This window comes from Xenopus laevis, chromosome 5S (assembly GCF_017654675.1).
Source record: "Xenopus laevis strain J_2021 chromosome 5S, Xenopus_laevis_v10.1, whole genome shotgun sequence".
In the NCBI taxonomy this organism is placed as follows: Eukaryota; Metazoa; Chordata; class Amphibia; order Anura; family Pipidae; genus Xenopus; species Xenopus laevis.
In genome coordinates this window covers 12,633,850-12,660,881 of record NC_054380.1, presented here as the reverse complement: position 1 = coordinate 12,660,881, position 27,032 = coordinate 12,633,850, and the positions used below count along the sequence as shown (strand labels likewise).

At 41.6% G+C, this 27,032-nt stretch overlaps 1 protein-coding gene across 1 annotated transcript in view; it reads right to left on the bottom strand.

The window, feature by feature from the left end:
* Positions 1-3,996: 3,996 nt before the first annotated feature.
* Positions 3,997-27,032, bottom strand: part of wdr26.S (WD repeat domain 26 S homeolog) — a 39,637-nt gene continuing 16,601 nt past the window's right edge. The window contains exons 5-15 of the mRNA XM_041564234.1: positions 20,997-21,133; positions 19,990-20,087; positions 19,732-19,888; positions 19,503-19,641; positions 14,855-14,995; positions 12,825-12,944; positions 11,423-11,568; positions 9,720-9,798; positions 8,546-8,675; positions 7,020-7,205; positions 3,997-5,616 (exon numbers count right to left, since the gene is read on the bottom strand). Of these exons, the coding sequence (XP_041420168.1) occupies positions 5,591-5,616; positions 7,020-7,205; positions 8,546-8,675; positions 9,720-9,798; positions 11,423-11,568; positions 12,825-12,944; positions 14,855-14,995; positions 19,503-19,641; positions 19,732-19,888; positions 19,990-20,087; positions 20,997-21,133 (1,359 nt within the window). The 3' untranslated portion in view covers positions 3,997-5,590. The remainder of the gene's footprint in view (positions 5,617-7,019; positions 7,206-8,545; positions 8,676-9,719; positions 9,799-11,422; positions 11,569-12,824; positions 12,945-14,854; positions 14,996-19,502; positions 19,642-19,731; positions 19,889-19,989; positions 20,088-20,996; positions 21,134-27,032) is intronic.

The window sequence follows — 27,032 nt, the reverse complement described above, 5'->3', positions numbered from 1 at the left end:
CGTGTCACAACCCACAGCTCAGCTCATATCACCTTACTCTCTTTACTTTGTATTTAACTAGAAGGGGCCGATGATTTGTGGTTTTATAGGTTAAGGCCTCTTTTCTAAGCATAGATTAAGGTCATTTACGAGACCACAGTCATGGTTACCCTGCCTGATGTCCCAGGGATAGAAAAATACTAGGTAGAAAGCTTTTGGGACAACTTCACCGTTCTTTATTTCAATTTCCTTCTATCTTCTTATGAACCTGAGCAAAGTGGTTGCATAATATATCCTAATTTATCGTTGTTCACAGAATAATTTTCTCCTACCTACCTTTTATTAAGTGGGGTTGGAATTGCACTAAATATTTATGGCAACCTCCCTCTTATGCTAGACATCCCGACTATCTGGGCCAAAGCAGGCTTAAGATTTGTGAAGGATTTGTTCCCCCAGGGCCAACTACCCAACCAAGACCAAATACAAACCTCTTTTCCGGTAAGCCAAGCGGCATATTTCCGGAGCTGCTTTCTCCAACATGCAGCAAAAAAAGCAATTTGTCTGTCCGCAGGCCCTGATCCAAGCTTCTGAATTGGAAACCAAACTACAACTGCAGGATGTACCCAAACCTCTCTCCTCTATTTACCAAACCATTCAATCATGGCAAGACAGACAGGAGCTCCGCACTTATGATAAATGGCTCCAAGACATAGGGGATTTAGACCCCGAAAAGAGGTTGGAAATTCTAAGGTTACTGACACAACCCATGATTGCCAGCAGAGACAAGCTGATTCAGGTGAAATTCCTACACCGATCCTACTTAACTCCTAAGTGCCTCCACCACATCACTCCCACCAGAGACGTCAACTGTACACAAGGGTGCGGCCACCCGGGCACTTGGATACACATGATATGGTCTTGCCCCAAACTAGTGACCTACTGGACACAATTATTTGCCTTCATATCTAAGATAATGGTCCTCACGATACCTCTGGACCTAGCACTGGCGCTGTTGGGCTTAACAAAGGGACTTGTTGATAATGGATCTGACAGAATATTGCTACAATTGCTAATGTACTATGCACGTAAACAGATAGTTTTGAAATGGAACAGAGCTGATCCACCAACACTTGCAACCTGGAAAGAACTAGTTAACAAGGCACTACCATGCTATAAGGCTGCCTACTTTGCTAGAGGCTGTATGGACAAATTCACAGACATTTGGACATACCTCCCAACTGTCCCTTTTTCGGAGGAACAGTCCCTCTTTTGACAGCTCAACCCGCTGTCCCTCATTTGTACTGGAAAGTCCCTCTTTTCTCTGCACTGAACAGCCAGAAAAAGAAACAGTTTCTCACTTAATTGGCTTTTGGCAGAGAGCCCAGAACAACTAACAGGTGCAAATAAGATACTTTGTAACAATTTTGAGACACAAAAACACAGTTTAGATAAGGAGAAATATTTTCAAACTTTCGTAACCTGCCAAATTTTCTAAAACAAACATGGTAATTAGGGGGTGTGGCCACAGAAAGGCCACACCCACCCGCTACGCACGGGGAAAACATTTTTGTCCCTCTTTTTACTTCCAAAAAGTTGGGAGGTATGCATTTGGATGATCTGGGTGCTCAACTCTGAAACTAACAAGCCACATGTCTTTTAATGTCTAGAATGTATGCATTGTGATATAGTGTATCATCATTCTGTACGTTCGACCCCTCCTCTCTCTCCTCCGCCTTACTTTCCCTTTTCTACCTTTCCTTTTCTCTCTTCTCTTCTGACAAGTATCTCTTCTTGTGGATACACTGTTGAACTCAATAAAAAGAAGTTTAAAAAAAAGATATATTTATGGCACTGCCCTTTAGAACTAGGATTCTTTTTTTTTATAGATAATTAATTGAAAGGAATTGATTCAATATTAAGTGTTATTTCATTTATTCTTTATAAACTCTACAATTAATGGAGGATTGATTCTTTGATAATTGATTGCACTGCACTTTAATTGAGAACTAATTGATGTATAGGAAACAATCTAATTTATGCACTGAACTTTAGATCTAATGTCTTTACCAAAGTATACTATGTATTAATTCACATTTTAATCAGAATAAGCTAATTGCACAGGTTTCACATACAAGTCTATTGGCTGTATCACAGACCAGCCAATTAGAAGTACCTATAAGGCATAGACCGATATTCTAGAATAGTTTTCCTGCGGGTACTTTCTTTTTTTCTCTCTATAGAAAAATCCTTTTTTCAAAATTGAATTTTCTGACCTGTGTCAGACCTCTGCAGAAACTAAGAGGATAGAATATTATATAGGCAATCAAGGGTACGGTTTCTTCTCTCTTCATGGGCTGCTATAAGGTGCCATAGAAAGTCACTATTTAATGGGCTGGTGGAGGACTATTTGGGCCTCTGTGTACCTGATATGCCAGGGCCTATTTTAATTCTCAGTCCAGACCTGCTGACCAGGGTGCAGGGCATTTCCAACTCAAAAATAAGAATATAAAGAGCTGGAGCAGTGTGGGCCTGTACTGTACTGTATATGGGAAATAAAGGCCTTGCTTATTAAAACATAAGTAAAGCTTTAAAATAAGTGAATGTAAAATGGATGAGGCTGCTATTCTAAGCATTTTTTTTAATATACATTCATTATTTATTTTGTTTTTATGCCAAGATATTAAAGGATACATGTACTGTTAATATGAATACATTTTGCTCCAACAGCGCCACCTGCTGGTCATTTTCCCACCAGTCTGACCACCAAGTAGTCAAGGAAATGGTCAGGAGAAAGAAAGAGGCTGCTCTGATGTTCTTCTGCTTAGGAAAAATGTGAGAAAGGTTTCTATTTTTATTTCTAAGCAGAAGAACTTTCTCCTGACAACTTCCTTGACTACTTGGTGGTCAGACTGGTGGGAAACTGACCAGCAGGTGGCACTGTTGGAGCAAAATTCATTCATATTAACAGTACATGTATCCCTTAATATCTTGGCATAAAAACAAAATAAATAATGAATGTATATTACAAAAATGCTTAGAATAGCCGCCTCATCCATTTTACATTCACTTAATTTAAAGGTTTACTTATCCTTTAATAGGTTCTATTCCTCTGCATCTAAACAGAGGATTAAGCGGTTAGTGTTACTAAACTCAGAGCACTTTATGTTGTACTGGGAGTAAAATCCCACCACATCCCTGACACCCCTCTGACAAAGGGAACCCATACATTAAAGGGATACTGCCATGGGAAAACTTTTTTTTTTTCAAAATGAATCAGTTAATAGTGCTACTCCATCAGAATTCTGCACTGAAATCCATTTCTCAAAAGAGCAAACAGATTTTTTTATATTCAATTTTGAAATCTGACATGGGGCTAGACATTTTGTCAATTTCCCAGCTGCCCCAAGTCATGTGACTTGTGCCTGCACTTTAGGAGAGAAATGCTTTCTGGCAGGCTGCTGTTTTTCCTTCTCAATGTAACTGAATGTGTCTCAGTCGGACATGGGTTTTTACTATTGAGTGTTGTTCTTAGATCTACCAGGCAGCTGTTATCTTGTGTTAGGGAGCTGCTATCTGGTTACCTTCCCATTTTTCTGTTGTTTGGCTGCTGGGGGGAAAAGGGAGGGGGTGATATCACTCCAACTTGCAGTACAGCAGTAAAGAGTGATTGAAGTTTATCAGAGCACAAGTCAAATGACTTGGGGCAGCTGGGAAATTGACAATATGTCTAGCCCCATGTCAGATTTCAAAATTGAATATAAAAAAATCTGTTTGCTCTTTTGAGAAATGGATTTCAGTGCAGAATTCTGCCGGAGCAGCACTATTAACTGATTCGTTTTGAAAACATTTTTTTTTTCCCATGACCGTATCCCTTAAATTAAGAGCTTCAAAGCCGTGATGTTGAGACAACAGCCACTGCTCCCGACCAACACATAGAGGGCAATGGGTGTTGCCCTTCCCATTATTACTGTAAGAAACAGGGAAAACAGCATTTTTTTGTAAAAAGAAAAAAATAAATAAAAGGAAAAACATTTCTTTATTAATTAAAAAAAAAAAAACACTGGCCTGAAAATGTAACTTTTTAAAAATGATTTGTATGACGTGCTCTACCGATAGAACAGCAGAATGGTAAAGAATCGCTTATAACCAGCGCTGGATTGACAGGCTAAATGCCCCCGGCCTCATAGAATTGCAGTATTGCCACATTGTCGGGGGTAATGACTGTGACAGGGCGAGTTGTGTACAATGAATATCTTTAATGCTGGTTCTGTATTCGCTACAGATCTACCCATGAAGATCTGAATGATGGCAGTATGTAAAGGACAAGTAAACCTGCCTCCTGTCAATGCTTGTGCAAATTGATACTGTATGGTACATGAGGTGAATGTGGAAGGAGAAAACAAACAGAAAACAAAGGATATACAGTCATTCATAAAAAGAAAAATAGGCTGAGAGCATATTATCATATCGGTCAGTAAAAGAGTTCCCCTCTCCAAGGGCAAGTGAGCCCAATTGCAAGTTCTAATCCAACCGAGGGAGGGTGAAATGATTGGCAGACCTTAAAGCCACAAGCCAAGATGGAACCTTTGCACATGAAGACCAGATCTGCTACAAACACAATGGGTGAGCCTCAGACCTTATTTTTTACTTAATATCAGCAGCTAAACAAATGTGATACAATAAAACAAACAAAAAAAAAACAACACCCCTCCCAGCCCCCTCGTTTTTCATTGCCTGTGCAATGAGGGGAAATCCCTCTCTCTCTTGATCATCTAACTGGTAAATAGCTGGTTAAACGTATACAAATTAATTCAATATAGTCCTATAAATACTTAATTTACTTTAAAAAAAAAATGGTGCCGGGTGGAGGGTAACACACTCGCGCTCTTTAGTCTTTCGTGGGGAGAAAATACAAAATTTCCTTTGTGTGCGATGTTTCAATTGACCTTAACAATTAGGGGAACCAGATCTGTTGTCCTTTTGCCAAGGGGGGGAGGGGGGGAGGGGGGGAGAAAATAAATGTTAAAATAAAAGTTAAGGCTACTATCCATGAACCAAGCTGAAAAGATCTCACGGGTAAATAAGGCGGATAGAGCAGGATGTACTTTCCTATTAAATGGATACTCAGACTAAAGCACTCTATCAAGCCTTCTAAACTGTTAAATAATTATTATTATTTTTTTTTTTTTTGTGTTTTCCAAACAAGCATTTAAACTTCATTACACAGAAGAGCAACATGTATGGTAGCCCCGCCACACCAAACGGCAGACGGGGGAAAAGATACCGAGTTCGATGGATAGCCTGAATATAGCACAGTTCTTCACAACCGATGGGGGATTTACACGGTGTCCAACAACATTCTAAACGACGCGCTTCATCTGAGCTGGGTACTATGAAGCAGGATGGTAAAATGTAAGGGCCCCAGAGTGACCCCTCAGACTTTAACAATTTTTTGTGTTTTTTTTATTTTACATTTTTTTTTCTCTCTTTTCTTCAGCGACGAACGTCTGTCCGGTTAATCGATCTCGTCTGTTTGCACCGATCCCGAGCCATTTTTTAAAAATACGACTAATTTTTAAGTGAGGGAAGTCGTCTGTGCCGCAACTTGCCATCAACTATCCATGCTACTGCATTCCTCTAGAACAGAAGTGGAAGGGCATTTTGGGGGAAGGAGGAGAAAAAGAAATAACATAATCAATATCAACGATTTATATAAATGCAGAACAGTTTTGAACAAAACGGGACAGTGGCACACGGATCAATTAATGCATCGGGGGAGAAAAGCAGATCCACGGACTTCCGCTATCTGAATGTTTGTACCGAAAGGAATGGGGTAAGTCAGTCAGCGCACGCAGACCACATTTTGTCGTGAAAATGAATTTCTAAACAAAAATCTGCTTTGTGTGTGCACAGGTGGGACAATCCCATTCCAGTCAGCATGCAAGCACATTCAGAGATCAGAAATTGACCCATTAAGGTGGCCATACACAGAGAGATCCACCTTGAAGTGGGTGATATCAGACTGATCCGGGCCCTAGGGCCCAACGATCAGATCATAATGCAAGTAGTGCGGCCGGTCGGATTGTGGGACCACATCAACGGACACATGCGGTCCATGATCCGACTGGATTTTTAGCCCTTCCCGATTAATATCTGGACAACTTTCGGATAGATATAGATCAGGGAAGCCCGTTGGAGGGTCCCACACGGGCCAATAAGCTGCCGAGTCTGTCGGCAGCTTTTATACAATTTTAAGAAACTTTCTAATTGCTCTTCATTATTCATTTTATTATAGTTTTTAATTATATCACTTTTATTTACTGGCTCTTTCCAGCTTTCAATCTAAAAACCAATGCTCTGTCAGGCTGCAAATGTATTGTTTTATTGCTACTTTTTATTATTCGGCTTTCTATTCAGGCCTCTCCTATATATATTCCAGCCTCTAATTCAAATCAATCCATGGTTGTTTGGTTAAGTTGGACCCTAGCAACCAGATGGTTGAAACAGCAAACTGGAGAGCTGCTGAATAAAAAGCCACATAACTGAAAAAGCACAAATAATAAAAAATTAAAATCCAATTGAAAATTGTCTCAGAATATTACTCTCTACATCAGGGATCCCCAACCTTTAGAAACCGTGAACAACATTCAGAAGTAAAAGGAGTTGGGGAACAACACAAGCATGAAAAATGTTCTTGGGGTGCCAAATAAGGGATGTGATTGGCCATTTAGTAGCCCCTATGTGGATTGTCAACCTACATTGAGGCTCTAATTGGCAGTACACCTGGTTTTTATACAACCAAAAATAGATCTAGATCTAAGATTGGAATTCAAAAATAAGCACCTGCTTTGAGGCCACTGGGAGCAACATCCAAGGGGATGGAGAGTAACATGTTGCTCACGAGCTACTGGTTGGGGATCACTGCTCTACATCATACTAAAAGTTAACTCAACGGTGAAAAACCCATTTAAGATTAGAAAATCTTGCCGTGTTGCATCTGAGCTAGATAGTAGGTCTCCCATCTCACCAGGTCTCATTACCTTCAAACTCCTGGTTGTCTACATAAGGTGCTGGTCCCCATATCCTAACAGTACCGTCGTCAGAAGCACTGGCCATCAGTGAAGGAATCTGCGGGTTCCAACTCACGCAGTTAACTGTGCGCGTGTGTCCTGTGAGCTCTGCAATGGGCAATTCACTTTTTTTGTGCCAAACATACACTTTATGATCTGCAAACAGAACACAATTGGAAAGGGTATCTGTATGGTGATGCAATAGGGAGCGGTGATTATATACAACTGTTATATACGTTTATGCATATTATCTAGTGTTATTAAGATGCTTAAGGACAATAACACATGGGGCAATTATAGGTATTTTGCACCAGCTGTCTGGGCAACCAGTTGGCAAGTATCTCCCTGTGTGCAATAGCCCTAAGGGTAGAACTCCGCGGGCGACTTTCAATGCGATACAATCTGATCAAACGTGCTGAGACTAATTGCAGTCATCATGTCGGATGTGCCGAATCTAAGGAAAGTTATAGGAATGTCGAACGTTGTCTCAGAGTAGAGTACTGCAGTGGGATGGGTACCCGCGGGTTCCCTGCAAAAACCTGCGAGTTTCAGGAGCGGGTATAGACGCAGGTTGGCGGTTCTCTGGGTTTGCGGGTCGGCAGTTCGGGTCGTGGGTCTTCTCAACAGCGATTTTTTTTCCCTCTCTCACGCCTACTTGCAATGATGTCACTTCCGGCTTACAATGACAACACTTCCTGTTTCTTGATGGTGAGCGGGTCGCAGATCGGGTAGCGGATAAGGTACTTGCGGGTCGGGTAGCGGGTAAGTATGCGGGTTGTGGGTCCGGGTCGGGTTTAACAAATTGGTTCCACATAGGACTCTATCGCAGAGTGTATGCAACACGTCACGACTGTCGGATGCGTACGCTGCTTGTTGCGTCTTCAATCATGTCATATCCACGCTCCGACAACGTCCGTCATTCCTATTACTTACCTTAGATTTGGCGCATCCGACATGACGCCTGCGATTAGTCTGAGCACATCGGAACAGATGGTATCGCATTGAAAGTCGCCAGTGGAGTATGACTACAACAAACCCCAACACTAGCTTGATGTTTGCTAAACAAAAGGGCTTAACGTGTCATTATGTTAACTCTTTTAGCATGAAGAATAACAAGATTAAGTTAATGCATAGAAAAGAGTCTTCTATTGACTATTTAGTTTCCGGACTGTCCTGGTGAGCATTACCCACCTACGGCCAGAGAACTGCACTTGTCTTGGGCCTGCTTCCCACATTTGTACATAGTTTTATTATTTAATTATTACCTGCTCATACCTACTACAGCTTTACCTGCAGTCTGACCTGCTACCCAACATGAAACTGGTAGTAGCAGGGGAAAGAGGTAAGAAGCAACTTACATGTTTCTGGCATATTTACCTGTATTTCTTGCAGGTACCTGGCCCAGTGCAAGGCTTTACAATACACTGAATGTCTCACAATATCACATCACAAATCTCACACAGACAGACAGTACAAACAGCAAAACAAACCAGTACCTTCACTGCCGCTAGCGATGAAGTCTTCATTATGGCCACCGAAGCACGAGTGGATAGTGTAAAAGCCCTGTGTCACACCTTGGTACTTTCTCACTAAAACTCTGTCTTGCAAGTCCCATAAATGAACACCCTAAAGAAAGGAAAGATGCACAAGTCTATTAGTGCAGGGAAGAGTAACTAGAATTGTGCCAGCACTGGGGCTCATTTATCAACACTGGGCAAATTTGCCCATGGGCAGTTACCTATAGCAACCAATCAGTGATTAGCATTATAAAGCCAGCTGCAAGAAGAACAATGAATGCAGCAATCTGATTGGTTTCCATAGGTAACAGCTCATGGGCAAATTTGCCCAGTGTTGATAAATGAGCCCCACTCTCTCACTGGTCCCAAGACTTGCACTCTAACAAGTCAAGGAGGAGGAGGATGCTTGTGCGTCTGCCTAAACTTTTAGCTTGTCAATAGCAGCAATGATCCAGGACTTCAAACTTGTCACAGGGGGTCACCATCTTGGAAAGTGTCTGTGACACTCACATGCTCAGTGGGCTCTGATTGGCTGTTGAGAAGCTAAGCTTAGGGCTCGTCACTAATTATCCAGCAGAAAATGAGCTTCCCCTGTAATATAAGCTGATGCTACAGGTTTGCTGATTATTAAATTCTGATGCTAATTGCACTGGTTTCTGTGCTGCCATGTAGTAATTATCTGTATTAATTACTAATCAGCCTTATATTGTGACATTTCTATTCTATGTGTACTGTATATTGTGAGTGGGTCCCTAAGCTCAGTAAGTGACAGCAGCACAGAGCATGTGCAGTGAATCAGCAGAAAAGAAGATGGGGAGCTACTGGGGCATCTTTGGAGACACTGATCTTTACTGCTAAAGGGCTGTGGTTGCCTTGGGCTGGTACAGAAGCACAAAACAATGTACAACATATCTAGCTACTTCTTTAGTTATACTAAAAACCCCACTCCTACAAAGGTGAGCAGCTGCTCCTTGAAGCCTCAGTATAAAGTACTGGGATAAGCTTAATCCACATCTTATGAAAGCTGAAAGAAATGCACATCATCTTATACCCAAACCAAATAAATTCCAAAGCAATAACTTTGCATAACACTTGACTGTCGCTGCCTCTAAATAATGCGGTTGGGTAAATGGCAGATGAAAGCGAAGTTTACCTGAGTTGCAACGTTTAACAAAGCTAATCTTCCATTTCTTGATATTGTGAAGGACATTATAGGATGATCTTCTTGCACTCTAAAAGGAAGCAAAACTGAATCATGGGGTGCAACGTGACAAACACAGTTAACTAAATTAATCTTTTGTCGGTGAACCCCACAAGTACTGTATGCATTTGCAGTGCAGAGGGCTGCATAAAACTAGGGATGCAACGAATCCACTATTTTGGATTTGGCCGAACCCCCGAATCCTGTGCGAAAGATTCGGCCGAATACCGAACCGAACCCTAATTTGCATATGCGGATTCGGTTCGGCTGGGCAGAAGGATTAGGCCGAATCCAAATCCTGCTGAAAAAGGCCGAATCCCAAACCGAATCTTGGATTTGGTGCATCCCTACATAAAACTACATTGAATGGCATGGACACCAGCAATGACCCATCACATGGCACAGGCATCACCATCTTTTCCACCTTATAATCCGTTGTGTAGGCAAAAGACCTCAAATTATCTACTACACGATCCAACCACAGTGCGCTTTTAAACAGTTACGTCATAAGTGAATTGGCGAAGGCAAAACACGCCTCATATACATCACTTGTGACATGTGATCTCAGAATGAGGGGTAAATTGTGGGGCTGGTAAAATTAGTTAGACTAGCAAAGGCAAAATAATCATAGTCATAAGGAAAATCAGTATTATAAAGGGGAGACTTGTTTGTCCTTTGATGTGACCCTCCCTAGTAACCTGCTGTGGCCAAAACCAGAGAGGGATAACCAGCCTAGGGATATTCTACCCCAAAACAAGTATGTAAAATAACATTTTAAGTTCTGTCACAACAGACGTTCAAATAAGGAACAAAATAATTAACAAATCCATGTAAATACTAGGAGTAAAAACGTATTGGCTGCTTAAAGGAACAATAACACCAAAAAAATGAAAGTCTTCAGAAACTCTACAAAAGTTTATATAAACAAGTTGCTGTGTAGCCATGGGGGGCAGCCATTAAAAGCTGAAAAAGGAGAAAAAGCACAGGATACACAGCAGATAACTGATACCCTCTGTAATATACAATCAGATTCTTCAAGACTTATCTGTTAAACATTGTGTATCCTGTGCTTGAATGGCTGCCCCATGGCTACACAGCAGCTTGTTTATATAAACTATAGTAGTACTTATCTGTTATCTACTGTGTATCCTGTGCTTGAATGGCTGCCCCCATGGCTACACAGCAGCTTGTTTATATAAACTATAGTAGTACTTATCTGTTATCTACTGTGTATCCTGTGCTTGAATGGCTGCCCCCATGGCTACACAGCAGCTTGTTTATATAAACTATAGTAGTACTTATCTGTTATCTACTGTGTATCCTGTGCTTGAATGGCTGCCCCCATGGCTACACAGCAGCTTGTTTATATAAACTATAGTAGTACTTATCTGTTATCTACTGTGTATCCTGTGCTTGAATGGCTGCCCCCATGGCTACACAGCAGCTTGTTTATATAAACTATAGTCTCTGAAGCAAACACACCAGTTTTACCAGTGCATGGCGACATAACATTTTATTGTCATTCCTCTAAATGTTTTTGGTGTTACTGTTACTTTAAGACCCGTACACACCATAATGCTGGTTTTGTACCCAGCCTATGTCAGTAAAAGTGGCTAAACACATGCACTCTCTAATACACTCAGGGCAGTACTCACATGTTTCTATCAGTGAGGTCCTCGAAATTATAACCTCTGATTCGCTGGTGTGTGTCTGAGGCAAGGACAGTCTTGCCATCGCTTAAACACCACAGACATTGCACTCTTACCCCTTCCCAGGAATCAAGCAGGTTGCCATCTAAATCCTGCATTGGAAACAAACAGTAGATTATTAATATATATATATATATATATATATATATATATATATATGAGAAAGGCCGTGGGTCGGTCGAAACGTCAGTCTTTTGCTCTGAAATAAAGTAAAATTTGAATTTTAAGTCCTGTGAGTGCGGGTCCTTCGATTTGCTATGGAGATTATTTACAGATTCTGCACCCAGGCAGACTAATGACTTTATCGTGAGTGCCAGTACTGTGGGGGAATATATATATATATATATATATATATATATATATATATATATATATATATATATATATATATATATATATATATATATATATATATAATAGTCCCTTCCCTAGAGGAGCTTACATTCTAAGGTCCCTATTACATTCACATACAGTAGAGCAAGGACCCCAAACCCTTTTAACCCGAGATCAAATTTTAAATGTAAGGAAAAGTTGGAGAGCAACACAAGCATGAAAAGTTCCTGGGGTGGCCTGTGATTGACCATTGGTAGCCCCTATTTGGACTGGCAGCCTACAAGAGGCTTTGTTTGTCAGTAGGGATGCACCGAATCCAGGATTCGGTTCGGGATTCGGCCTTTTTCAGCAGGATTTGGCCGAATCCTTCTGCCTGGCCGAACGGAATCCGAATTTGCATATGTAAATTAGGGGCGGGAGGGAAATCTCGTGACTTTGTGTCACAAAACAAGGAAGTAAACAATGGATTCCGCTTCCCAGCCCTAATTTGAACATGCAAATTAGGATTCGGACTCGGTTTGGTATTCGGCCGGATCTTTTGCAAAGGATTCCGGGGTTCGGCCGAATCCAAAATAGTGGATTCGGTGCATCCCTATTTGTCAGTACACCATGTTTTTATGCAACCGCATTTTGCCTCCAAGCCAGGAATTCAAAAATAAGCAGCTGCTTTGAGGCCACTAGTTGCTCACCAGCCACTGTTTGGGGACCACTACACTATAGAAACGGTTTTATGAGCCAGCTAACCTGCCTGTATGTATTTGGGGTGTGGGAGGATCCGAGAGGACACAAAGCCCTCAGGGTAACCCACATGCACCATCGAACCTAGACCCCAACTTGTGTTTTCTTCTTCTGAGAATGCCAAGCAAAACAAAGGCAAGAAATACAGCATCATCTCGTATGTTGTATATTAAAACTTTAGGCAGATAGCAGGTTATAAATATAATTATACAGAAAAGGTGTGAATGGGAGACACAAAAAAAACATGAATAGTGGGAGGAGGAACAAAGGAACTTACACATTGGTAGAACTGGCCTCTCTGCCCTCCAGTAACAAAGCGTTTTCCATCAGGATTCCACGCCACGCTGGTCAGACTGTCTTCATGGGATTGGCTCATTTTCGTCCTTAATTCACCGGTCTGTAATATAAAAGTCATACACTGTGATGTAACAAGAACCAAAACCTTTAATAACAGAATTATTCAGTATAAAAATAAAAACTGGGTAAATAAGACAGGCTGTTCAAAATAAAAAATGTTTTCAATAATTAGAAAAATGTAATGTATAAAGGCTGGAGTAGTGACTGGATGTCAGAAAACTACTTCCTGCTTTACAGCTCTCTTGCTTTCCACTGATTGGTTACCAGGCATTAACCAATTAGTGTAATGGGTCATAACTATTGCTTTTAATCTGAGCTGCATGCGAAGGATCAATTGCAAACTCACTGAACAGTTATGTCCCATGTGGCCCCCCTTAAAGTCGCTGACTAACTCAGAGTTAGAGAGCTGAAAAGCAGGAGTTGTGTTCTGTTTTGTTATGTAAGATGTCATGTTAAGCTTACTACAACCAAGAAGGCCTATAATTTTTTTTCTTTTGCACAATAAGAAAATAACAACAACAACGAGTTGTTTTCAGACAGATCACCAGAAATAACGACTTTTTCCAAATGACTTTCTATTTTCTATGGGTGACAGTTTTTCTAATATTGAAGTGTAAAGTGTCATTTTTCACCTTCTGAAGCAGCTGAGAGGGGGGTCGCTACACTACATTTAGTGGATACATTTCTTATCTTTGTCCCTGCTGAGCAGAATCTCTGGGTTTCATCACAGGCAGCTGTTAGAATTGATACAATAGTTGCTAATTCTCCAGAGATGCTGCTGAGAAATGGATCAACTAAATGTTGTAAATTGTAACAGTTCAGAGTCTGCACCTGAATTACTGAACTCAGACTCAAACACCAGAGACACCAGCATTCAACTTTAAACTTAGATTTTGAAAAAACAGTAAAAAATAAATAATGGAAAGTAATTGAAAAAAGTCTTTATTTCTGGGGAACAATCTGAAAACAACTGAACTGAAAAAAGTGTTCGGAAGGGGAACAACCCCTTTAAAGCAACAGTAACACCAAAAAATGAAAGGGTTTTTAAAAGGAAAGACAATATTATGTACAGTTGTCCTGCACTGGCAAAATTGCTGTGTTTGCTTCAGAAAAACAATTATAGTTTATGTAAAGAAGCTGCTGTGTAGCCATGGGGGCAGCCATTCAAGCACAGGATACACAGTAGATAACAGATAAGTACTACTATAGTTTATATAAACAAGCTGCTGTGTAGCCATGGGGGCAGCCATTCAAGCACAGGATACACAGTAGATAACAGATAAGTACTACTATAGTTTATATAAACAAGCTGCTGTGTAGCCATGGGGGCAGCCATTCAAGCACAGGATACACAGATAACAGATAAGTACTACTATAGTTTATATAAACAAGCTGCTGTGTAGCCATGGGAGCAGCCATTCAAGCACAGGATACACAGTAGATAACAGATAAGTACTACTATAGTTTATATAAACAAGCTGCTGTGTAGCCATGGGGGCAGCCATTCAAGCACAGGATACACAGTAGATAACAGATAAGTACTACTATAGTTTATATAAACAAGCTGCTGTGTAGCCATGGGGCAGCCATTCAAGCACAGGATACACAGTAGATAACAGATAAGTACTACTACTACTACATTACATTATATTTTAATTACTGTCCAAAGGAACAGTAACACCAAATAATTAAAGTGTTTTAAAGCAATGACAATACGATATACTGTTGCCCTGTGCTGGTTACACTGGCGTGTTTGCAAAATCTACTGAATGTTTATTTGGGAGCCAATTAGAATGACATGTCCTTTCATTAGTCAAAAACAAAAATAAAAGTTTCTAGTTAGAGGACTACTTTAAAATCCAGCATCCCCTGCGCACATTTTGGATCAAAGTGAGTTGTCATCTGTGTCAAAATAATAAAATGTATTCCCTCCCAAGCAGCCATTCTTACTTGCACATTCCACAGCCACAGTTCGGAGCAGTCGTCTGGACCACATGCAATTAGATAGTTGTCATCTGGACTCCATGCCAGATAAGAAACCCCATACGCGTGGCCCTCTAAAGTCTTTAGCAATTTCAGCTGGTGTGTGTCCTGCGGAGAGAAGATTAGGGAAGATCTGGGTTAGAAATATAGATGGCAATAAAGGCAACGTCACATAGTCAGATACATGGCCTCTCAGTTTCAAAGACCAGAGCATAGAAAGCTTCAAAGACTTTTGCACAGGGCTGGATTTACATAGCGGGCGCCCCTAGACCCACTGTTATTGGTCGCCCCCATCCCCTCCCTTTTATTGGCTCAAATTTTCATCATTGGAACCAGAGCAATGGGGATTGGTGCACTGGAAATGTAAAAAACGATTGTATCTCATGAGCATCCCCAGTGTTTCTGAACCAATGTGAGTGTAGTTGGGCTTCATGCCTCCCCCTAAAATCCTGCCGCCCTAGGCCCGGGCCTTGGTGGCCTCTCCACAAATCCGGGCCTGCTTTTGTATTGTGTTCTATAGTGTGCCCAAAATATATAGAATAATATATTCAATTCATTTCTGTAAGAAATATCCGTTCAATGAAGGGCTTTAGCACAGGGGCAGATTTGGGGAGATTTAGTAGCCTACTAATCGCCTCTTCTTCGGGGGCAACAATCTCCCCCGACTGCCTTCCGCCTGCTAAAATGAAAAATCGCCTGCAGCAATGCACTCGCAGCGCTTCGATTTACGAAGTTGCCCTCGTGAGGCAACTTCGGGCGACTTCAGAAATCGAAGCGCCGCGAGTGCATTGCCACAGGCGATTTTCAGTTTAGCAGGCGGAAGGCAGTTCGGGGAGATTGTTGCCCCCGAAGAAGAGGCGATTAGTCGCCAGGCTACTAAATCTCCCTGAATCTGCCCCTGTGCTAAAGCCCTAAATGGATTGGGGAGTTTTTCCAGTAGGGTTTCTGCAATGGTCTCCTGTAGAAATGTATTTTACTCCAATAGCACTGGGGGCCTTTCAAGAGACTGACATATAACTGATGCCAAGGTAAATTTTATACGTCATCACATTCTCTCCATCTACCCAATTTTCTCTTGGTAAGCAGCCATAATAGATCCAAAGAGAATCAGCAAATCTGTTATTCCACAGACAACCCAAAGATCACCTCCAAAGACCTGCAAGAACCTCTTGCTGCAGATGGTGTATCTGTACTTTGTTCTACAATTCAGCGCAATTTGCACAAAGAACATCTGTATGGCAGGGGGATGAGAGAGAAGCCATTTCTGCACTCACACAAACACAAACAGAGTCACTTGTATGTAAAAGCTCATTTAGACAAGTCACAGTCATTTTGCAACAAAGTGCTTTTGGCTGATTGAAAAATTGAGTTATTTGGTCATAACTAAAAGTGCTTTGAATGGTGGAAGAAAAACACGGCATTCCAAGAAAAACACCTGCTACCTACTGTCACATTTGGTGGAGGTCCCATCATGCTGTGGGGCTGTGTGACTCGTTCAGGGACTGGGGCCCTTGTTAAAGTCGAGGGTCGGATAAATTCAACCCAATATCAACAAATTCTTCAGGATAATGTTCAAGCATCAGTCACAAAGTTGAAGTTACGCAGGGGTTGGATATTCCAACAAGACAATGACCCTAAACCAGGGGTGTCCAAACTTTTGGCTCGCAGGGCCACATTGGAAAAAGAAGAATTGTCTGGGGCCACACATGATATACACAAACACATTTGATTTGTAAAAGTAAAGGAAATACACAGAAAAGAAATACAATGCCAGTTGGATAACCAGATGGAGCTATACACTGGAATATGGGACACCTGGATATTAAATAGACTTATTATTATAGTATTATTACTAACTGGGCAATGGGCAGAGTCCCCCCTCCTCCTATATCCTTTGCGACATGACGTTTCCTCAGGAACCAAACTGGGCCGCATTCATATGCATCCTGGGCCGCATTTGGCCCTCGGGCCGAAGTTTGGACACCCCTGCCCTAAACTCACTTGGAAATCTACAAAGACATTTATGCAGAGGGAGAAGGACAATATTCTGGAATGACCGTCACACTCCCCCGACTTGAATATCATGGAAAATCTATGGGATGTTTTGAAGCAGACTGTCCATGCTCGGCAGCCATCAAATTTAACTGAACTGGAGAGATTTTGTATGGACGAATGGTCAAAAATACCCACATCCAGAATCCAGACACTCATCAAAGGCTATCAGAAGTTTTGTAAGACTCCCAGCTCCATTCCCAAGATGATAATATCCAGTATCTATAGAAATATCTCATGTCAAGGAATAGCAAAAAGCTTTAAATCTAAAAAAAAACCCCTTATGTTGATGAAGAATGATGGGAAATGTAGTCCTACAACAGGTGCTTTCTGTTCTACAGATAAAAAAGGTAAGGTGCATAAACAATGACGCAGAGAAAGCCCTTGTTTGTAAATAGTTTATTACAAAAGACTGCCAGTCCTTATTTGGACATGTCCCAGACACTGGCTTTTGTTGAGGACATGTTATATTTATGGGATTATTAGAAGAATGCTGGGCAGCTCAGCAGCTCAGCTAATGCCAACTTCTAACTACCGTCAGGAATGACAGCAAGGGTGATGGAGCATATTGCTTTAAATGAGAACTAAACCCTAAAAATTAATATAGTTAAAAATGCCATATTTCTTATACTGAATTTATTTTACCAGCCTAAAGTTTCAGCTTGTCAATAGCAGCAATGATCCAGGGCTTCAAACTTGTCACAGGGGGTCACCATCTTGGAAAGTGTCTGTGACACTCACATGCTCAGTGGGCTCTGATTGGCTGTTGAGAAGCTAAACTTAGGGCTCGTCACTAATTATCCAGCAGAAAATGAGCTTCCCTGGCTGTAATATAAGCTGATGCTACAGGTTTGCTGATTATTAAATTCTGATGCTAATTGCACTGGTTTCTGTGCTGCCATGTAGTAATTATCTGTATTAATTACTAATCAGCCTTATATTGTGACATTTCTATTCTATGTGTACTGTATATTGTGAGTGGGTCCCTAAACTCAGTAAGTGACAGCAGCACAGAGCATGTGCAGTGAATCAGCAGAAAAGAAGATGGGGAGCTACTGGGGCATCTTTGGAGACACAGATCTTTACTGCTAAAGGGATGTGGTTGCCTTGGGCTGGTACAGAAGCCCAAAACATAATGTGCAACATTTCTAGCTACTTCTTTAGTTCTCCTTTAATGTGCTATAATGTGTTATAAGGGAGGTTGGATAGCAATTCTCAACTAGGCTGCTTTGTGAAAAACTCGGACAACCTCATATCTCTCTTATAGCCAAATAAGCGGATGGCACCCTTATAAAGGCTGAGCTGGCAGGGTACAGAACTAGGATTGGAGCCAGAGGAAGAATTTTCACATCAATTGTTTCCCTTAACACTCTCTGAATCATAGCAAATCATGAGGATATTTTTAGAGCAGCTCAGGCATGACTGTATTTGTTTATCACAGGACCGGCCTTGCCAGGCAAGTCTTAGGATGCACGCACGGTTAACTGGGTGAACTAGTTCTCCAAGTAAAGAACCAGGCAGCCACGGGCAATCTTTTACTCGCATGCTCCTTCTGTTCCACAGCGGGGAAAGATGGGGTGTTTGCCTCCTGCATGGATAGTGCTGTGCAATTATCATTCCAATCAGGTTACAGCTCCAATTATTGCTGGAACATTCTGCCATCTTTCAAATTGCAGCCATTAACTTTGGAACGAGTGTGCCCATAAACCATACGGACTGGTTTCCTATTATCCAGCAAGACACAGGAGAGCCAAGAATCAAAAGCAAAAACAGCTCTACAGTAAAAGCAATATGAAGGCAATAGAGAGACAACTTTATGCTTCGCAAATTTATTAACCAGTTGAAAACCCAGCCATCTCGATAGCAGGCAAATTGGTAGGTTTTAGTAACTAACCAATGGTTGGCTCAACATGGTAAACACTGAAAAGCCATCACTCTAAGGGCAGAGACACACGGGCAGATTTGGGGAGATTTGTCACCCAACGACAAATCTCCTCTTCTTCAGGGTAACTAATCTCCCTGAACTGTCTTCCCGCTGGCTAGAATAAAAATCACCGGTTTTCGTTTTACGAAGTCGCCCAAAGTTTCCTTGTGAAGCAACTTCGGAAAACGAAGCACTCAGAGTGCCATCCCGTCGGCGATTTTCATTCTAGCCAGCGGGAAGGCAGTCTGGGGAGATTAGTCGCCCCGAAGAAGAGTGGATTTGTCGCCGGGTGGCTAATCTCCCCAAATCTGCCCTTGTGTCTCTGCCCTAAGCAGCAGTGCTAGTAGCCCCAAGAGCTGTGGTGGTCACACGAGAATGATTACAGGTGTGTAGTTTGGGTAGACATCTGCCTAGGGCAATTCAGAGCATTCACTTCTCACAACTGGGAAAACAACCCTCAGCAATCACAAGGCCAACTGAGCTATAGTCCTAACTCCTAAAGTGCCACATGTGATCCACAACTGGCCTTTATGGGGTTGTTGCAGCGGAGACACTTCATCTGGGCAGGTTGCAGTTGACACTTGTTGCCATGTGTGGCCAACTGCTTTGAGACAAGTACAGATTTGCAGTGCTACTTACTGGATCGACCTGCCATATTATAACAGTGGTGTCTTTTGATCCGGTCGCTAGTTTAGTGCCGTCGTTGGAGAACTTACAGAACCAAACCTCGTTGCAATGCTCTGTGAGCACCTGCTGTGTGAAGCATGGAAACTGTTTCCTGAAATAAAAATAAAATCACATGTAAATTGCATGGCTCCCATTAATCACGGAAGCCTACAAATCAAGGTCCAGCAGGGTCTTCACTTACCGGCTGCAGACGTGATCTATAAGCAGGGACACGGAGTCCAAGTTATTGTCAAGTTTCGTGTTATGGTAGAGGCAGCGGTCTCGCTGCAATTCCACAGCTTGGCGCAGCAGGGTTTGCAAGCGACGTGGGGGCAGCATAACCGACGGAGGCAAATAGGCTTCAGAGACAGGACAGTAGAAATTAGACTACACGTTCACCTTTCAACTGCCAACATGGGAACCACATTTGAGGTGATTAAGTACCAATAAAACCACTTACTCTGAAGTTTATCAAGGAGTTTGGAGCGAGACGCAGTGCCTTTTCCTTCCCACTCTGCCTTCGCACGTAGGTCATCTGCATGACTACACATTAAATACCTAGGGAACAGCACAGGCATTTATTGGCTGGAGCATAAGATAAGATAAGAATTTATGAATGGAAGCCACAAGGAGATGGAGCTAAGTGAATATATATAGGATTTTTATTTGCTCATCTATGTAGTGCCAGGATGTTAAACTGGATAACCCTAACGTTATATAACAGTCTGGAGCCTACAACAGGTTACTACATGTGCTGTTGGAACAATATTGAAATTGTTGTCTTGCTCTTGCCAATACTCAAATTTCAAATCAGCGTGCAAGGCATTCTGGGAATTGCAGTCTTGCCCGGAGGAGAGCGGATCCATTTGAAGCATTGTTTCAGCGGTACATGTAGTCAGGAGCAGCAGTGAAGGGAATGGCAAGGCAGATACAGCTTTCAACGACATTTACAAATAACTTTAAAGGAGAACTAAGGGCTTCTCACTGCTGTATGTGAACAGGTAGAGTAAAAGAGGCAGTACAGGAGGGAGGTCACACTGGATAGGGACTTGGTTTGATGTGATCTATTATACAGTGATGCTAAACATATTGTCTCTTGGTGCTAAAAATGGCGACTCCCAGGCAGCTTCAGACAACTGTAGGGCTGATGTAACAAAGGCAGCTGTAAGTAACTGGACACAATACAAATAAGCGAGGAACCTAACATTGTCCAGTAAGAAGTAAACATTGTTTGACAGGTCAGGATCTGGGAGTGTGCAAGGCAAGAGAGCGCCCGGTGCCAGATCCAACAGCTTTGTACGGAGGTTTCCTGTAATCGGAGTAGGAGATGATGTGGCTTTCCCCTTTACCCCCATAGCTTTTTTTTCCAGTTGCACAGCTGGTGTAAATGTGGCGACACACAAAGGAGGGAAACATTTGTAAAGTCACGGCTGGATCAAAAGGACCCCCTCCACCGCCCCTTCTTACCCACTGAGGACGTGAATCCTTTCTGTATTATATTTCAGCGGTGTGAGCTCACAGCGCAACACTTGAAGGGCTTCCAGGACCTTCCCGTCCTCCAAGTATTCCAGGTACTTCTGCTGCAGCAGCAAAAACTTCATCCTCTGTTGGATAAGAAGGGGTAAATATTAACACCGGCGTGTGGGCACAGTACTCACACTTGTGCTGCACAACCTAAAGTGCCAGGATGGAAATCCCATGCCACCGGCAGGGCAGCTGACTTTGCCAACGTTTAAGAGTAATGGGACCTATTCTTAGATGATGGTGAAGCACTCCAATATAGTTTGTCATTCGTTTTATTTATGGATTTCCTGTTGTTTATAAAGTGCCAACACACATACAAACTTTGCAGATAGAGCCCTGGCTGGAATTGAACTCGGCTCTGTAAGGCAGAAATGCTAGCCACTGTGCCGTATTAAAGTGCTGCCTGCAAATTTGTGATTCCCTTAATATTTTCTGTATTTATTTATAAATGTGACCTAAAATATCATCTGGTTTTCAAACATGTCTAAAAATAGATGAAGAAAATCTAGTTAAAGGGTTTGTTGACCTTCCAAACACTTTTTTTCAGTTCAGTTGTTTTCAGATTGTTCCCCAGAAATAAATACCTTTTCCCAATTACTTTTTCCATTATTTATTTTTTACTGTTTGTCCAAAATCTAAGTTTAAAGTTGAATATTGGTGTCTCTGATGTTTGAGTCTGGCAGCTCAGTAATTCAGGTGCAGACTCTGAACTGTTAGTTTTGCAACATTTAGTTGATCCATTTCTCAGCAGCATCTCTGGAATATCAGCAACTATTTTATCAATTCGAACAGCTGCCTGTCATGAAATTTAGGGATTCTGCTCAGCAGGGACAAACAGAAGAAATGTTTCAATTAAATGTATCCATTTAGAACAGTTTACAGGGCCGGCGACCCCCCCGCCAGAGCTGTTTTAGAAGGCGGAAAATGACACTTTCCTATTGTGCTGCAGGTGGGATCCAACGTTCATTTCCAAAAGGAATCTTCAAATAGCAGAGGACCTACCACTTCTGTGCCACTCGTCCTGAAGATGACTGATGAAATATTAGTACACCAAATTAAAATGGAGCAGAAATTTCAACTTGCCCGATTTAGAGTAATTTGTCTTTATGGATATTTCATTTCACTTCTGTGGAATAAGCCATAGGACAGCTCCCACGCCCTATACAAAAATGCAGATAAAAAGGCTCTGCTCTGTGCACCCTATAATTACAGCTTGTCTAACACTTCTATGTAGGGTACAGTGACTGCTGCAGAGACAGGAACACAAATGAAATGTCCCATAACATTCGCACACACAGCAGCAAATTGTATTGTAGCTGAAGCCTAAGTGTTACCCCGGGCAAATGCCCCGAACGTTTTATTTACCCCTCGGTGAAGATTCAGGCATCGGAGTTCATGACCGTCATCTTCTTTTCTTCGGAAATCTTCGGAATGAGACATGTCGACGCATCCGCAGATGGAGCAATTTTCTGTTTTGCAACAACTGCGCATGAGCCGAAACTCATGAAAATCTGATTACGAAGATTACCGAAGTGGCTGAAGATGGCACCTGTGAACTCCGATGCCTGAATCTGCACCGAGGGGTAAGTGAAATGTTAGGGGCATTTGCCCGGGGTAACACTTAAGGTGGCCATAGACGCAAAGATCCGCTCGTTTGGCAACATCGCCAAGCGAGCGGATCTTTCCCCGATATGCCATTAACAGGCATGGCTATATCGGGGGTAATCTGTTTGTTCGGCCATATGGCCAAACGATCAGATTACGATGTGCCATGGGCTCCGGCAGGATCGGTCGGGCCAAAATCAAACCGGACTGATCGAACAAACGACCGATCTCCGCCGGACGAAAGATGACGGCACACGCCACACACGATCTGTGTGTCTATGGCCACCTTAAGGCTGGGGGGAGGAGGGTCCATGTAGGGAAGGGGGTTTTTCAACTTTAGGGTTGAATTCTCTAGTATCTTGCTGGCCCATCATTTATAGCACAGTGCTTTGGCAGGGCTTAGTTCCCCTTTAATGACAAAGGTGGAAGTGGCAACTGAATATTGGAAGGTACAATGGAAAGAGGGGATTCACTGCACTTGGATGACAACCAGGCAATATTTTTGGACTGGTTTGATTTCATTATAAAAGTTTTTGCTTGTTGAGGCCAAAAATTCACTAGAGTGAAGTCACTAGAGGCTCTGCTTTATTAAGAGTCCATTGAAACGCCTCTATGTCAAAGTCAAAAAGGGAGAATATCCAACAGAAGAGAAACAAAGTCCATTTCAGTATATTTTTATTCATACATATGGGTGGGAGCTTCCATACTGTGTCCCTAAGGCAGCATAGTAGAAGGCCGTCTCTCCAGCACAAATACTCTCCATTTCTCCTGCTGCTCTTTTGGGAGATTATCATGGGCTCCTGCTAAAATAGCTTTGTGCCAGTGCGGGAGGAATGCACTTCCCAATGTGCCATGTATATACTGTATTCCCTAAAGATCCAATCGGTTTTAAAAGCCCAAATATAACCGTGGCTGCTGTATTCTCCCTGGTTTTTCCCCTGATCTTGTTTGTGTCTTGGACCATGACGTGGAATATGCAAGTTGGAAGCAAGAAATATTCGGGAGAACACTGCCATTTCTAACAGCCAAAACATGTCCCACTCTCATATAACAGGCTGCCAGATCTCTATGGGTGTAAATACATTCAACAAACGTTGTTTCCTGTGTATCAAAACCAAAAGCTGCTCCTGGTCTCCTAGTGTAAGGCAGCACATCACTATCCAGATATCACTAGTTACTAGGGATGCACCGAATCCACTATTTTGGATTCGGCCGAACCCCTGAATCCTTCACGAAGGATTCGGCCAAATACTGAACCAAATCCGAATTTGCATATGCAAATTAGGGGTGGGAAGGGGAAACATATTTTACTTCCTTGCTTTGTGACAAAAAGTCACACGATTTCCCTCTCCGCACCTAATTTGCATATGCAAATTAGGATTCGGTTCGGCCGGACAGAAGGATTCGGCCGAATCCGAATCCTGCTGAAAAAGGCCGAATACTGGCCGAATCCTGAACCGAATCCTGGATTCGGTGCATCCCTACTAGTTACACAGCACACACAGTAACCCGTCATAAACAGTGGATAGCACAGACAAATCTGACATGGGGCTAGACATATTGTCAAATTCCCAGCTGCCCCCAGTCATCTGACTTGTGCTCTGATAACCGTCAGTCACTCTTTACTGCAAGTTGTAGTGATATCACCCCCCTCCCTTTCCCCCAGCAGCCAAACAAACAGTGGATAGCACAGTGCAAACACTTAAAGGGGTGGTTCACCTTTCAGTTAACTTTTAGTATGTTATAGATTGGCCAATTCTAAACAACTTTTCAATTGGTCTTCATTATTTATTAAAATTTTTAAATGTATTTGCCTTCTTCTTCCAACTCTTTACAGCTAACCCCATCTAAAAACAAATGCTCTGTAAGGCTACACATGTATTGTTATTTCTACTTTTTATTAGTCTTAATCTTTAAATTTAGGCCTCTCCTACTCATATTCCAGTTTTTTATTTAAATCAGTGCAGGGTTGCTAGGGACCCTAGCAACCATATTGATTGAAATTACAAACTGGGCAACTGCTGAATATAAAGCTCAATAGCTCAAAAAACACATAAAAAATTAAAACAAATGGCAAATTCTATCACCATCTACATCATACTAAAAGTGAACTCAAAGGTGAACAACCCCTTTAATAACAGAGACCATGTCTTTTCAGTATCGCAGCCTCCGCCAATAGATAAAAACTGAAATGACTGTGAAACTGTTGCAAAGCAATGAGATACAGAAGGAGCACAACTCATTGCCTGCAGCCATAAAGGGTTAGGGAATAAACGAGCAGTATCCTAAGAAAAGTTTCTATAATAGAAATGTTTATGGTGAAGTTTCCGTAAAGGGATGGTTTACTTTTAAAGGGATACTGTCGTGGGAAAAATGTTTTTTTTCCAAAAGACATCAGTTAATAGTGCTGCTCCAGCAGAATTCTGCACTGAAATCCATTTCTCAAAAGAGCAAACAGATTTTTTTTTATATTACATTTTGAAATCTGACATGGGGCTAGACATATTGTCAATTTCCCAGCTGCCCCAGTCATGTGACTTGTGCTCTGATAACCTTCAGTCACTCTTTACTGCTGTACTGCAAGTTGGAGTGATATCACCCCCCTCCCTTTCCCCCAGCAGCCAAACAAAAGAACAATGGGAAGGTAACCAGATAACAGCTCCCTAACACAAGATAACAGCTGCCTGGTAGATCTAAGAACAGCACTCAATAGTAAAATCCAGGTCCCACTGAGACACATTCAGTAACATTGAGTAGGAGAAACAACAGCCTGCCAGAAAGCAGTTCCATCCTAAAGTGCTGGCTCTTTCTGAAAGCACATGGCCAGGCAAAATGACCTGAGATGTACCTACACACCAATATTACAACTAAATAAAATACACTTGTTGGTTCAGGAATAAAATGTTATATTGTAGAGTGAATTATTTGCAGTGTAAACAGTGTAATTCAGAAATAAAAAATACATCATAAAAATCATGACAGAATCCCTTTAAGTTTAGTTTTTGTACGTTATAGATTAATTTTCATTTTAATATTTTTTAATTATTTGCCTCTGACTCTTTCCAGTTTCTTTCAAATGGAGGTCACAATGCCATTAAAAAACAAATGCTCTGTAAAGCTATAAGTTTATTTTTATTTGTACTTTCTATTATTTATCTTTCTGTTCAGGCGCTCCCCTACTCATAATCCTGTCTCTTATTCAAACATGTGTATGGTTGCTAGGATAAGTTGGACTCTAGCAACCAGATTGCTGAAACTGCAAACCGGAGAGCTGCTGAATAAAAAGCTAAATAACTCAAAAAACATAAATTAAAAATGAAAAACAATTGCAGATTGTCTCAGAATAACACTCTGTACATCACACTAAAATTTAAGGGTAAACAACCCATTTAAAGGAGAAATAAAGCTTAAAGGGACACTGTCATGGGAGCCGCTCTAGCAGAAATCTGCACTGAAATCTGTTTTTCAAAAGAGCAGACTGATTTTTTTATAATTAATTTTAAAATCTGACATGGAGCTAGAAATATCGTCAGTTTCCCAGCTGCCCCCAATAATGTGACTTGTGCTCTGATAAACTTCAGTGACTCTTTACTGCTGTTCTTCAAGTCGGTGTGATATCACCCCCCTCCCTTCCCCCCCCCCACCAGCAGCCTAACAACAAAACAATAGGAAGGTAACCAGATAGCAGCTCCCGAACACAAGAAAACAGCTGCCTGGTAGATCTAAGAACAACACTCAATAGTAAAATCCAGGTCCCACTGAGACACATTCAGTTACATTGAGTAGGAGAAACAACAGTCTGCCAGAAAGCAGTTCCATAGGGCAGCACTAGTGTACACATCAATATTACAACTAAAAAAATACACTTGGGTTAGGAATGAAATTTTACATGGTAGAGTCAATTATTGCAGTGTATAATAGAAATAAAAACTACACCATAAAAATAATGACAGAATCCCTTTAAAGAATTTGGCTACTAATAGTATGACCTATGTTTTAAGCTTCCATATCATACTTTCCACTACAGGTTTCAGCTTCAATCTTTGGGAAACAGGTATGTTATTTTGAGAGCAGTTTATAGAGTGTTTTTAGGTGTTTTAATAAAAGTTTACTTGTATTTTAATACAACGGGTTTCCGGATAATGGATCCCATACCTGTATTCTACATACTTAGCATTTCTAGCTATAGCTTTACACTGCATGTCTCGCATTTTGATGGGCTTTTTGGTGACTTTTATCCCATCCCACCCTAACTATTTCTTTTTCTCTGCTCACCAAGTGCTGCTCACTCAGAAGCCATGTTCCAATATCTTGCACTGATGAGATCTAACAAGATTGAAACAGTCTGTCTGCAACTTTGGATATATGGCTCTG